The 15,385-nt window shown below is 38.0% G+C and overlaps 1 protein-coding gene across 4 annotated transcripts in view; it reads left to right on the forward strand.

Annotated features, from left to right (window-relative positions):
- LOC133652443 (rabphilin-3A-like) overlaps positions 1-15,385 on the forward strand; it is a 55,244-nt gene that overhangs the window by 16,333 nt on the left and 23,526 nt on the right. The window contains exons 1-3 of one of the 4 annotated variants that reach the window (XM_062051203.1): positions 1,826-1,980; positions 13,068-13,158; positions 13,265-13,276. In XM_062051203.1, coding sequence (XP_061907187.1) covers positions 13,085-13,158; positions 13,265-13,276 — 86 coding nt within the window. In that variant the 5' untranslated portion in view covers positions 1,826-1,980; positions 13,068-13,084. Of the gene's footprint in view, positions 1-1,825; positions 1,981-13,067; positions 13,159-13,264; positions 13,277-15,385 lie in introns of those variants that run through there. The other 3 variants (XM_062051204.1, XM_062051205.1, XM_062051206.1) reach the window with 3 other exon arrangements.

The raw sequence follows: 15,385 nt of genomic DNA on the forward strand, positions 1-15,385 counted from the left end.
AGAAAATAAACATATTCAAACACAACACGACAATCATTCATGTGGTTCTTAAGAACAATATTTAATAATATTAAAAAGTGGTTTATAGATTACGGTATGTTATTTGAACCGCCATAATTTTGGTCACAATAACAGTGATATGTAATTTTCATATCATTACATCCCTAATAGTAGTAAATAATAAATGATCAGCGAGCACGTGCTGCTATTATCGCCTCAGCTAAATAAGCACTACCAGTGTATACATTAATTTAGACAGAACAGATTAATACATTGTGAATAGTTGCACGTGGCAGCAAAGCTATTAAAATTGAGATAGGAAATAACACGCCGTGCTTAAACATTTATGATCGCTTGCTACTTGAAAAAACATGTGTATTAGCATTATCACCCAATGAGCTGTATTGATATTCTGCATTGACATGACCATAAGTCAGGCATCTACTTAGCATTACCCCTCCGGAAAATGGTTTTGCAAAAAGTGCTGACGTGAACTTGCAGGGACTCTTTGTGGATGGTTGGAGGGAAAGCTGTAAAAAGTCATTATATGCCAGTTCTAGCCCAGGGCAACAAAATAAATATGGTGGCCTGATGTAAGATAAAGCAAACCAAAGCGATGTTGGGGAATTTATACATCGATCTTTGATTCTCATTAACCCATTTCAGAAATGTCCTCCTTTGAGTATCGCCAGGGAATTCTTGTCCTGGAATATGAATAAATTGATTCAGTGTCATTATATGCGATATACTGCAAATAGGACAAGAGGGAATTTTAAAGACTGACATGGTTGCCGTTCTAATTTTTAAAGTGTGTTAAAGTGTAAATATAGTTGACCACTAACCTTTACTTTGGGATTGTTTTACACAGCCCAGTTTCTTTGCACGGCATTGAAAATGAAGTAATTTGTATGCTGGTGCGTTTAAACCTTTTTTTGAGCCAAAGTTAATTTTTTCATTGAAAAAATCATGAAGGACACCGCCAGCAGAAAATGCTACGAATGAAACTCAGTAGCCTATATTGCCAATGTAAAGTCATTCTAACCAAATAACTGACACAATTGTTCATATAAATTTAAACCATAACAGTCCGTGCATCACTAATTATCTTGTCTCAATGTACGCCAACAAAGCAATTAGCTACCTGCTGCCACCTGCTGATATGGAAGACTATTACATGGTTACTCTGCCGATCTCTAGACAGCACATACACTCAACAACGGTACATTATTTGCAGATTGTGATTATCGGTTTGCGAAAAATATTTTTTTAGACCAATGAGGTGAAAATGCATAATTTCCCACGGCACAGCGATTGAAAAACACCGCCTTAGACAATGTAGAGATCTGTCAAGAACAACAGGATGTTAAATTAATATGCAATAATTTAATACCAAAATCTTGACAGCAGATGTTTAAAAAATTCCTAAATGGTTTTGCAACCACAGCTCACAACTCATCCTTGTGTGTTCAAATATCTAAATTAGATTCATGACAGGTTTGGACTTGTACTTACTGTATTGATTGATTGATTGAAACTTTTATTAGTAGATTGCACAGTACGGTACATATTCCGTACAATTGACCACTAAATGGTAACACCCGAATACGTTTTTCAACTTGTTTAAGTCGGGGTCCACGTAAATCAATTCATGGTATGTTCCATGTGTTTTGTATGATTTCCTTTCCTCTTATTCTCAGTTCTACTTCCTGTTTGTCTCCTTTTGTCACCTGTTCTCCATTCTGAACGCCGGCTTCCTCACCTGTCCCTGATTGGCAATCGGCACACACCTGTTCCTGGTTGCCAATCGGGATTCTTTATATAGATCATTGTTTTGCTGTGTTTGCTTTGAACCTCCACGCAGCATAGCTTTCCATAATGCTTGCTCTAGCTATTTTACCTTTATTTGCACTTCCCTGCTGATCTATATTTTGTCATTAAATACTTTTTACCTGCACTTCACAGGCCGTCTCCGGGTTACGGGTAAGACCAATACAACCGTGACATGTTCCAAGCCCTGCTACATCTGGAATGTAAAACATATCTTCTTATTTGAATACCACTATTCTTTGCTAAATGCCTTAAATACATTATTGTACCATAATACCGATAAGTCTTAATTATTGGCTGTCGTTTAATAATACAACCAAAATGTTTTAATTAAAGTATTTGTAAAAAAAAAACATATGTCCTGTTAGGCTCTTAGATCTATAACAGGGGTGTCAAACGTACGGCCCGCGGGCCGGATCAGGCCTACGAACAGGTTTTATCCGGCCCGCGGGATGAGTTTGCTAAGTATACAAATATACCTGAAATTTTTGAATGAAAGAAACAGCTGTTCTAAATGTGTCTACTAGATGTTGCAATAGCAATTCTTTGTATCTCTGTAGATTATGGTACATACACTACCGTTCAAAAGTTTGGGGTCACCCAACAATTTTGTGGAATAGCCTTAATTTCTAAGAACAAGAATAGACTGTCGAGTTTCAGATGAAAGTTCTCTTTTTCTGGCCATTTTGAGCGTTTAATTTAACCCCACAAATGTGATGCTCCAGAAACTCAATCTGCTCAAAGGAAGGTCAGTTTTGTAGCTTCTGTAACGAGCTAAACTGTTTTCAGATGTGTGAACATGATCGCACAAGGGTTTTCTAATCATCAATTAGCCTTCTGAGCCAATGAGCAAACACATTGTACCATTAGAACACTGGAGTGATAGTTGCTGGAAATGGGCCTCTATACACCTATGTAGATATTGCACCAAAAACCAGACATTTGCAGCTAGAATAGTCATTTACCACATTAGCAATGTATAGAGTGTATTTCTTTAAAGTTAAGACGAGTTTAAAGTTATCTTCATTGAAAAGTACAGTGCTTTTCCTTCAAAAATAGGGACATTTCAATGTGACCCCAAACTTTTGAACGGTAGTGTATGTACAAAATAAACCACATGATGTTAGTACATCAATCGAGGAAAATGATCAAACTACATACATAACATACTGCAATTTGATTTTGATATAATTTTTTTATCCTGATAGATTGAAAATTAACACCAATGAGTTGACTGAACATTATCACATCATTTATTCAGAAAATATAAATAACGACAAATAAAGATAGAATACTATTAACCGCAACATGTAAGTGTAAAAAAACAACAACATTATGATTTGTGCATTTTCAGAATGTGCTTGTTCTAATTTTTAAACACAGAAAATAATCCAAAGTTGTCTTTATTTTTTTAAGTTATCGTGCAGGGATTTTAGGAGTAGATTTTTCTCCATGTGGCCCCCGATCTAAAATGAGTTTGACACTCCTGATCTATAAGGATCCATCCATCATCACTCCACAATTGTTCTGCATGCCTTGTCACCTTGCCTGCATTCATAGCACAGATGAACGGCAACATCTTTTAAGAACGTTTGCTCGACCTGACGCTTTTACTTCAGTGGGTCTGCAGTAATGAGTCATACACCTGCTATTCAAAGTCACATCACTCTCTGCTAGTGGCTGATTTAAAGCATTCCCTTGGACTAAGGAGAGTGCACGGCTGTCTTACTGAAAATGGCTAACCGATGCTTTGTGCGCATGGTGGGCTGGGGGCTACAGATGCGGATATGTATTGACAATCCTCTCTGACCCACAGACCGCTTTCTAAACGAGTTCCTTCTCCCTCCACATGACATTCTATACAGAAGAACTGCTGCTGCATGCGTAACTTGATATCTGATCATACATTTGAAGAGTATCATGGTGCTCTCACATGATATTTCCTGTTGTTACACACATATGTATCCCCCTATTTCCTTTTTTATATTGTGGGCTAAAATGCCAGACATCGCGGCAGCTTTTTCAATAAGTTGCGTAAAAATTAGTGATATTTTGAGACCTCTTTTTTTCAGTAACAATGAGTCAACTTGTGAATTTAGGAATGTGTTATCAATATTTTAAGTGTTACTTGTAACCTTAACCTCAGGAAGCACATGATTTCACAAACATGGCAAAACAAATACTGTATTGTTTTACTCCTTTTACACCACACAAACCTATTAGAAGACACTATATGGCATAAAATCCCATAATCAAATCACGGTACAATATTAATTAATTATGAATAATAGCAATAATTAATTACTATTACTGAAATAAACACCACCAAAGGCTTTCCTTTTATCGGCTGTCTGCGCTATCGTCCACAAGTTGCAGAAATTATCCGTGTATGTTTTAGACTTAAAACGTTTTTGTCCATCTTAAACATTAATTTATGTTCCAACATATTTTGCATGTTTGGAGCATTTAACTGTTGAGCGAGAATTTTTGTTGGTAAATAAGAGCGGATGAGAAATTATCACACTAATTGGCGCTATAGCGACCTCGCAAGCGCTCTGTGAATTGGTCGTTTTGTCAAGATCTTCATTCCATTGTAGGGTTTGAACCATCGTATAGCTGCAGAACAAAACAGCTGCTCCCTGGTGATGGGTAACCAACTTGTGGCTGGATGCTGCAGTAGCATCAAATAGAAAAAGCCCACACTCATTCTACTCTTCTTTTTGTATTTTTTATTTTATTTTTTTGTCCTGTCCAGCTACTCAGGCAAATCATATTGTTGATGTAGATGCCCATATCGGCTGTACAAATTTACTTTAGAAAAGACAAGTGTGTGATATTTCTCTTGTTGCCTTATTTGTATTTGACTTTATTAAATAGATTTATATTATTTGGTGCAGCCGGGCCGGAGCAGGAGGGGATGGAAAGAGAAAAAAAGGAAGACAGAGGGGGAAATTGTGGGGACAAGAACAGAGAGACAACAACAACAGCAAACACAACGATAACAACAATAGAACAACATCAAAAATTAGCATATGTACAAATATGATGGTAAAAGTGATAGCAAAGAAGCAGTTAGTGAAATAAATAATACAGAAATGACAATGAGAATTATTACACTACAAATGGAGCAATACAAATACCAATAGAAATAGCACTATTGATAATGAATAATAACAATAGTTACCTCTATTATCAACAATACAATTGTTCAAATGCAACAATACATATTTGTAATGATAACTTGAAGTACAAAAGAAAACAGATAAATGGAGGCGAAGAAAAAGAAGCCATCTATATTAACCTTGTAGATGGTTATAGTAACAATTGGTTAAGCTTTGTCAGTGTGTCCTGTGTTACCAAGTTTCCCGTAGGGCAACAACGTTAATATATGTTTCATGTAACGTGATAATATGCATGTTTGGAGCATTTAACTGTTGAGCGGGAATTTTTGCTGGTAAATAAGAGACAATGAGAAATAATCACGTTATTGGCGCTATCGCGACCTCGCAAACGCTCGGTGAATTGTTCATTTTGTCAAGATCTTCATTCCATTATAGGGTTTTTTTACCATCAGCTGCAGAACAAGACAGCTGCTCCCTGGTGATGGGTAACTAACTTGTGGCTGGATGCTGCAGTAGCATCAAATAGGAAAAGCCCACACCCTTTCTACTCTTCTTGACAATACAGCAAGTTTGCTGTTATTCTCACAGTCCCACAGGTAGGGCATTGACAGATTATGAGCTCTGGTGTTCCATCCAGTGAGCAGCAGAGTGAAAGAGGGTGTGATCTTACTGCCCTGGAATGATTGCATTAGAGAAGCTGTTGACAGGAGAAAGCTATTGATTTTTCTTTTGAACATTTTCACTGTTCATTCCTTTTACCGCTATACGGTGACTGCACTCTCACCGTCATGCACCAGCACAGTCCTCGACACACAGTGCTTCTGAGGCTCTCTGTCGCTGCAGCCTGCAGTCTCTCTCAATATAATGCTACCTACCCCCAGGACATACTGCACCTGACACTTGCCCAAAGGCTTTCGTGGGGAATTCAAACAGTGGATTTACTGTCACCAGTGTCATGTGTCATCATTATCACTAAATTGTGTTCTTGTCTTTTTTTTGGTTCCTTTATGTTCGTAATTGATCATCATCAACTATTCTTGGACTCTTCAGCAGCGGTGAGTCATTTCTAGGCTACAAATTATCTACCCAGTTGGAATGACAATACCACCCCCCTTGCCCATGAACAGACACATAAAAGGAATGATTGAGATTTTTTTTAATGTAGACATCATAACAAGTAAAAGCCTAATTTGGATGCAGGAGAAGTACAGACTGCAATCAAGAGGATTGTAAAGTGGCCCTATACTGCTCGTTTTAGAGGCTTTTCACATGATCCTAGTGAGGTATAAAGAGAATGTTTATTTTGATAAAATATTGAATAAACCTCAAGCTGTGCAAAGTGTAAATCTGCAAATATCTCCTCTCGTTCGACATGCTTGAATTCCACAGCCTCTTCCACCGTTCACCCCAACTCAAACTATAAAGACAAATTTGATATGATTGAATTAATATTGGGCCTTGACATTAGCAGAGAAGCAGTGGGCCGTTAGCCCCCCTAAAACCAAAAATACTTCCATCGCTGCCTTACTCCGGCTTAGGGACACATTTTTTACATCTGAAAAAACACTTTGTAGTAGGAATGTCAATCTTATAAGAATCTATGATTCGATTCGGATTTTTGGTGTGATAATTCGAATCAGAATTAATTATCGATGCAAACTGATTCTCATTCTCGAGTCAAACAAGTCCTGATTTGCTATCAGTATGGTCTTTTGATTAAGGGTGCCAATTCCAGGATTAACAGCATTCCTGTATAAACTAGACTAGGGGTGCACACACTTTTTCAGCAGGCAAGCTAGGATATTCAATTGAAATTAATTAACTTGGTAGCTTTTTCACTGAGATGCAAATTTTTTTTAGTGCAGGCAGAGAGGATGTAGAGTGCAGCACTTTTATTGTGAAGGCAGGCACTGTGCGTGTGGTCTCTGAGCTCTCGACGTAGGTTGTGTTGTGTCAGTAAGACAAGAGTGAGTTCAAAAAAGTGCCTCTCGAGTTCCTGCCTGCCATCTTGTCTTCGTATTGAGCTTGCACCTCATCAGTGGCCATATCACGAGACCTTTGGTTGCCATGTCAATTAAGTGACAAATGTCTCTGTGATGATGTATTGACGTCTACCGTAGACAAACCGTTCTGAGGATTCACCCTTACTCAGGAAATTGTAGAATTCAAAGTGCGCCCAAACATTTGCCTTCAGTGAAGACTGTAGTAGAGCAGCAATGATTCATTGAATAATTCTATTTGAAAAAAGTTTGGTCTTAGTATTTTGTTGCTTTGATAATCTGTTTAAGTAGTAAAACATGCAGACATTGTTTCCGCAATATGGATCCAAAAGAGCAGACAAAGCAAAGAAGCAGGTCACGCTGCCAGCAATGTGGGGGTAACAGCGGATGGCCGAGAGAGATGGCTCAAAGAAAAACAATGACAAGGTGGAAAGAGAGCAAAGACCAAAAGAAGACAACGAGAGGTTTTGCCATCATTTCAATCTGAGAATTTTCACTTTTCATATATATATATATATATATATATATATATATATATATATATATATATATATATATATATATATATATATATATATAGATATTAGTGAGGCTCCCATAGTAAAAGTGCAATTTTTAATGTTATGTGCATTTATAAAAAGAAAGACTAAAGGTAACAAATCTTTGTTTATTTTAACTAATTTCCTTAAAAGATGCATTAAGGCTAGAAAGTGTTTTATTTGATTACTCGATTAATTGAACAAATTAATCAATAGATTGCTAAAATAATCGATCGCTGCAGCCATAGCTGACTGTTTCTTTCTCTTTCATGCAGAAACATTACCCACATCTAAAGTCACCTTGCTAACTTTAGCAGCATGTCAAACCTGGGGCTTGCTTCAACAAAAAATGTGAAATGTCTTTTTATAAATTGATTATCAATTTTGGGTCATTTCAGAATCATAAATCGCAAGTCGCAACATTCATTTTTTTCGGCACGCTAATTTTTAGCTGCCATTTTCAAAAAAATGCTACACACTGTACTGCACAGCGTTTTAAGATTACCGATGTTCTGCTGAGATTTGGAAATCATGCACTCCCTGCATCTGAATACAAGGAATTTGGAAATGCAATTGCACATCGAAGGCACTTGCATGTAAATGAAATGTTGCACTAGCACATTTTTTGTCATTTAATATACACCTTTCACACATCAAAAGATCAAATGTATGAATTATGAGGTTATGTTTTTTATGCTGGGAATCCAAAAGTGCTCCCAGCATACCTTGCAGTACTTGATTTTCAACATCTTCACATGAAACCATAACCAAATAATTTGTACATTAGACAGTTTTAGTTATGTGTGAAACATTTATATTAAATTACAAAATATAAAAAAATATAGCGATATTTAGTATGACGTTTGCGCTGTAAGAGTCCTTTTAATGCGCAGTTACATTTCCGCATTACTTTGACTCATACGCATGTGCAGATGAAGGGAGTGCATTAATTCATGAATTCCCTTGGGGAGCACGTCTCGCCAGAACATCGGCAGTAATACATCACCATATAACAGTGATGTCCATTTATGAACATGAGGTCAGGGCTCTGAAGTTCTTCCACACAAGTTCTTCATGTACTCTGCTCTGTGCACTGAGCCACAGTCTTGTCGGAAAGGACCTTCCCCAAACTGTTCCCTCAAATTAGATGTAATAATGCATTAGTCAAAATAAACACTATAATAATGAACATAAAAGCACGTGCAATTTTTTTTTTTTTTTTTGTCATCCAAAATGATAAAATCCTCACTGTGCAATTTCAAAAGCTCACATCCTTTTGTGTTACCAGTGTTACATTGCACCGTCTGTTTCTATGATGCATGGTGATTAGCAAACTGCAAAAAATTTCTCACAGTTTTCCTAAGAGGTGCTAAAATAATGAATGCTGCTTTGTATCTGTTATGTAAAACAAGCATATAGCCAAGCCAAATATTTCACATTAATTTAAAAATATATCTGTTTCTTCCTTTTTGACCCAGAAAATTATCTCATTATTGTAATACAGTTACATTTTGTGTATAAGATATTTAGTTTTGGTTTGCGTTTGTGTTGGATGTATTTAGTCATGCTTCTCCTTCTTTTTGCGTATGAGGCAGCTACTGTATGCAGTTTGGTTCAGGCATTGCAGCGAGCTCACTGTGTCAGGGTTGGGGTTGAGCAGGTCAAGGAGTGTGTCCTCAGGTGGGCGTAGGGTGGGGCACTCAGGGAGTATGTGGTGTGCAGTCTGCTCAGTGTGGCCACAATGCAGGCTGCTAAATTGGCGGAGTTGAAATGGCCGACTCCAGTTCCTAATCGTTTGAGTTATCCATTCTCTGCGAGGCATGTTTTCCTCTGGTGGCAAAAATGTGTTAGTATATAATACTGTAAATTGAGTGGGTCGTAGGGTCTCCTGCCACCCAGTTCTCCATCTGTCAAGGATGTTGATATTGGAGCCGCGAAGAGCTGCTGCATGACGGTAGAAAGGGCGGTGAGAAGGCAGGCGTTTGCGGTCCAGTTGAGAGTTCTGAACAAGGTTGCGTAGGGGATGGTTCACATCCAGCAAGGCCTTGCTCACCAGTTTCCATGTGAGTGGTCTTCTGTGCCAAGAGTCGCAGGTGTAATGCCGGCTAACACTGGCAGGAAATCAGTTTGGGTGGGTCGTAGGCAGTCACTGATGTTTCTCAAGGTGTTGTAGAGTGATGTGTCTAGCTTTTTAGTGTGTACACTTCGGCACCCTGCTCGAGTGGCATATTCTGCTGCGCTATAGACTAGGGCCAGAGTGCCAGTGTGAAGGGTGGGCATATTGCCTCAAAGGGCTGCACAAACCATGACAACATCCTTGGCTCTGATCCCACGTCAGGGCAAGAAAAGACTCAACCCAATGGGCACAAATTAGAAAGCTTGGAAGGGACCGCAGATGTGCCATGTTCAGCTCGTCTCCAGGTCTTGAGACAGGCTGCTACCAGTGCTATGTCTGCCAGAAGCACGTTTTATACTTTCGAACAGCATCTGTCAGTGTGAAGAAGAGCGAGGTCGTCTGTATATCTGTTCTGCAGAGATGTTATGCATGGCAGGTCACTAATGAAAATGTTAAATAACATTGGGGCCAGTGCTGATCCTTGGTGCATTAGTCATGCTTTAATGCGCCAATGTATCCGATCAATAAATTGATGAATGGGGTGAGGTTGGTTGATTGGGCTTTAAATATGAATCCTGGAAATGTGCTCATGTACTGTAGCAGTTGGTCTAGTGTAGGGCTTTTAAAACTGGCTGCAACATACCAGCCCCCGAGTTTATTTCAAAACTTGGGAGACAAACATTAATGAAGCAAACTCCTAAAAACACACAAGGTGCTCCTGTTGTTTAGAGGAACTTGGACCAACATAAACCCATTGGCAGATCCTTGCATTGATATTTTACCCTTGATAACAAACTTGTGATTTACATAACTAAGTAAGGCGTTCCTCAAGTCACCCCTTTTAAGTCCTCTCCTTTTCGACAGTAACAAACGTTTTTCCTAATGTGATTCATGTCAGTCAGTCTGTCTCAGTTTATTTCGAACATGCATACAATGCAATTACAATCACATATTTCCGGTTGCTTCATTACAGCATGTCTGGAAAGGAGTAGGAAGAAGCAGAAGCATCTTATTTAATCCTACCCCTTTTAGAATCATAGCAGTTTTATCCCATTTGTTCTCTATTGTAACAGAATAGTGAATAAATGAATGAGTAAATAAATTATTATACAACAAATAAGTAAACAAATATTAAATACATAAATAAATATTGTACATTGAAACATATACACAATAGTTAAATTTGTCATAATTAAGTAGTTAAGTAATTTATGGTTTGCCTAGGAGACGAATGAGATACTTTTTTTTTTTAAAGTTCAAGATGTTTATCCTAATTCTTCTTCTTTGTGCGAATACATATAGTTTGAACAGTTTCTTAAACTGAATCATATTAGTACTTTGTTTGATTTCCTTGCTTAATCCATTCCATTATTCAATTCCATACACGGATATGCTAAAGGTTTTAAGTGTTGTACGTGCATACAACTGTTTTAAATTAGCTTTTTCCTCCAAGGTTATATTTCTCCTCTTGAATTGAGAAGAATTGTTGTACATTCTTTGGTAGCAGGTTATAGTTTGCTTTGTGCATAATTTTAACTGTTTGCAAATGCACCAAGTCTTTGAATTTCAACATTTCCGGATAATCACCAGAACCCCTTCAATCCAGCACATCACCCCTGTTCTGCAGCAACTCCACTGGCTACCCATCAAACATCGCATCCACTTTAAAATAATTCTCCTCACTTTCAAAGCCATCCATAACCTCTCTCCATCATATCTCTCTGATCTGATCCATGTCGCCAGGCCCTCACGTTCCCTAAGATCCTCTTCATCCATCCATCTCACTGTCACTTTATGTAAACTGTTTACCATGGGTGCCCGAGCTTTCAGCCACTCTGCCCCACATCTTTGGAACTCTTTACTGCTGACCCGTCTCTGCTCGGGATGGTTTCCTGCTGGCCCCACTATGGACTGGACTCTCGCTGATGTGTTTGATCCACTGTGGACTGGACTTTCACAATATTATGTCAGACCCACTCGACATCCATTGCTTTCGGTCTCCCCTAGAGGGGGGGGGGGGTTACCCACATATGCGGTCCTCTCCAAGGTTTCTCATAGTCATTCACCGACGTCCCACTGGGGTGAGTTTTTCCTTGCCCGTATGTGGGCTCTGTACCGAGGATGTCGTTGTGGCTTGTGCAGCCCTTTGAGACACTTGTGATTTAGGGCTATATAAATAAACATTGATTGATTGATTGATTACCACCAGACCTTCGCAACTTAGATTCAATATCCCTCTTCAAATCAAGACTCAAAACACACCTATACCTGACTGCTTATTCACTGTAATCATCTTTTCTTTTCTCTTTGTTGTTGTTGTTTTTTTTATCCAATTTGATTTTATTGTTGTGATTTTGTACGGTGTCCTTGAGTGCCCAGAAAGGCGCCTTATAAATTTTATTTATAATTATTATTATTTTTAATTCAATAAATCAAGTGCTTGTATGTTCTCTATATCCAGCATTAAGTATTATTCTAACTTATCTTTTTTGTAACACCATTAGTGAATGAAGTGTACTTTTATATTTATTTCCCCATTTCTAAACAATAACTCAGATGTGGTAACATTAGCGAGCAGTAGAAATATGGAGTGCATGTAGCTTATATGCAACTAAAGTGTTGCTGTAGCTTGTTTACTTCAGATGCAGTCTGTAGGCATTTGTTCAACTTCTTTAGTTATACTAGTGGTGTTACTCAAGGTTCCCTTTTAGGTCCTCTCTTTTTCATCATTTGGGCTATTCAACTGTTGGCCCGCATGTTTAGTTATAAAAAAAATTGTTAAAAAAATGTAAAAACATTTTTGATGTATATTTTTAAACAGTGCTGTTATAAAGATAATTTTTGACTAGCAGCCTGTAACTCTGACAAACTAAATAGACCAAAATCAAATGTCTACTGTAGAGGATGCTGGTTCTCCGGAATATACAAAATAGATCTAATTAATAGTGAAGGGAGAAGTCCTGCCCACAAAACAATTTAGAAGAATAGCCCTGGTCTCAGTGGATATTTGATCGCTATTCCAGGCCTGTGACTTTGCATGAAGCAAGCAAATGAATGGAAAAGTGATTATAAGCTGAATCATTGATTTACATCCGTCATGATGGCAATGAACATGAGGTCATCATTTATGCACCTTTGACATATCCCCCACTATAACTTTCCAGCAATTAAATGCATCGGATAGGCTGCCAATTAAAGCTCAGCACTGTTCAGGCCCATTTGGACCAAATGTCCTCTCTGATGACTGAGCAAACCGGCGTGGCAGTTAAGTTAGTGCTGCATAGGCGTCAGATACAGAAACAAACGGCTAAATTTAAATTAGAACTAATCATTCTCCTAATGACTCTTGACTGTACTTGTCAGAACCCTCACTATAAATTCCCGCCAATTAGGCAGAAGGAAGTGGATAACAGTCTTACCTTTTTATGAAACAAATCTAATCTGGTTTTCATTTGTTTTACAGAATGTGTTAGTGGTGCCATGACTGAGACTGTGATGAGCAGCAGCTCAGATCGCTGGGTGTCCAACGACAGGCAGGGAACCATGCACGCTAGGTGAGCACGATAATCAGCACGTGGTGTTGTCGTTTGGTTGCACAGTTGGAAAAGACTAATCTTTTGTTTCCACCTGCATCCCTCTGATGTTTGATCTGTGACACAGTGATAAAGAGCAGTAAGTAGATACACTCCTACACTATCTGTCTCATCGCTCCCTCTGCACTGTGTTTATCTGCTCCCCGACTGTAGAGGAGGGAGCGTTGTGTTCATAGCGTGAACACACTTTGTAGATGAATATGTGTATATTTACTGTACTGTACACATCAACATTTGTACACTCTCAAAAAAAATAGTACAATGCTTGTCGCTGGTTGTGTATCTTTTTCTGTACCCTTCAGTCCAGGTCCATATATGTGCCTTTAAGTTGTACCATGTAAAGTGCGATATTTATAAACCTATGCATCCTAAAGTGCTTCACATAGCAGGAACCCCTGAAATAGCTGATAGATATCTTAATTTCCCCTCGGGGATTAATAAGGTATTTCTGATTCTGATTCTGATAGTGTCAGGATGATTTAAACGTGTGCTTGAAGCCATATCGTCACTACTGCCTAGTTTCTCTTGTTATATTCTTATTTTTACTGTTATGTTATTATTGTTGTTTTTTATTTTTATTCTTGTTATAATATTTTCTATTTTATTTCCATTTATAACCTCATTATGTACTTTTACTTTTTAAATTTGATTTAAATTCTTCACACTGCTGCTGGAATTTTAATTATCCTGAGGGAACTCTCCTGAAGGAATCAATAAAGTACTATCTATCCATCTATCTATATTTGAAGAGAGTAAAAGCTCAATACACAACTAACTCAAATCTAGAAGGATACAATTGACAATACTGCAAGATCATGTTAAAAATGGTTGCCAAAGTTAATGGAATAGAGATTATAGCAATAATCAAAGATGGTAATATTATAAAAAATGTATTATCATTATTAATATTAATAATGGCTAAACATTTCCCTATATCAGGCCTGAGCAATTATTTTGAATCTTAGGGGGCCAAATTTAGAAAAAAAAAATGTGTCTGGGGGCCAGTATACACTACCGTTCAAAAGTTTGGGGTCACCCAAACAATTTTGTGGAATAGCCTTCATTTCTAAGAACAAGAATAGACTGTCGAGTTTCAGATGAAAGTTCTCTTTTTCTGGCCATTTTGAGCGTTTAATTGACCCCACAAATGTGATGCTCCAGAAACTCAATCTGCTCAAAGGAAGGTCAGTTTTGTAGCTTCTGTAACGAGCTAAACTGTTTTCAGATGTGTGAACATGATTGCACAAAGGTTTTCTAATCATCAATTAGCCTTCTGAGCCAATGAGCAAACACATTGTACCATTAGAACACTGGAGTGATAGTTGCTGGAAATGGGCCTCTATACACCTATGTAGATATTGCACCAAAAACCAAACATTTGCAGCTAGAATAGTCATTTACCACATTAGCAATGTATAGAGTGTATTTCTTTAAAGTTAAGACGAGTTTAAAGTTATCTTCATTGAAAAGTACAGTGCTTTTCCTTCAAAAATAAGAAAATTTCAATGTGACCCCAAACTTTTGAACGGTAGTGTACCTATTTTTAGAAACACTAATACTGTCTGTAATAATGTCTGATTGAATGCTTAAAACGTTATGACAGACCGCCTGAAAAAACGGAATGGAATTTAAATTTTTTTTACTGAATGAGACACCCAGAATGTACATAAAAATTGCCAATTTTTTCTACTGTCGTTTTTACTGTGCATTACTGTCAATTGAAAACCGGTACCGCACTTGTTTTTACAGACCTACTCAGTGGCCTAGTGGTTAGAATGTCCGCCCTGAGATTGGTAGGTTGTGAGTTCAAACCCCGGCCGAGTCATACCAAAGACTATTAAAAATGGGACCCATTACCTCCCTGCTTGGCACGCCGCATCAAGGGTTGGAATTGGGGGTTAAATCACCAAAATGATTCCCGGGCGCGGCCACCGCTGCTGCCCACTACTCCCCTCACCTCCCAGGGGGTGAACAAGGGGATGGGTCAAATGCAGAGGACAAATTTCACCACACCTAGTGTGTGTGTGTGACAATCATTGGTACTTTAACTTTGACCATGCCACCACTTTTTTTTACTTTGAAATCTACAGTCGTTTTTACTGTAAATGGGGAAAAAAAGGTACCACCTTTATTTTTAAGGTAAAATTCTGGCGACTAAGCTGACAGGTTTTTTTTTTTACTGTGTAAT

This window comes from Entelurus aequoreus, linkage group LG06 (assembly GCF_033978785.1).
Source record: "Entelurus aequoreus isolate RoL-2023_Sb linkage group LG06, RoL_Eaeq_v1.1, whole genome shotgun sequence".
NCBI lineage: Eukaryota > Metazoa > Chordata > Actinopteri > Syngnathiformes > Syngnathidae > Entelurus > Entelurus aequoreus.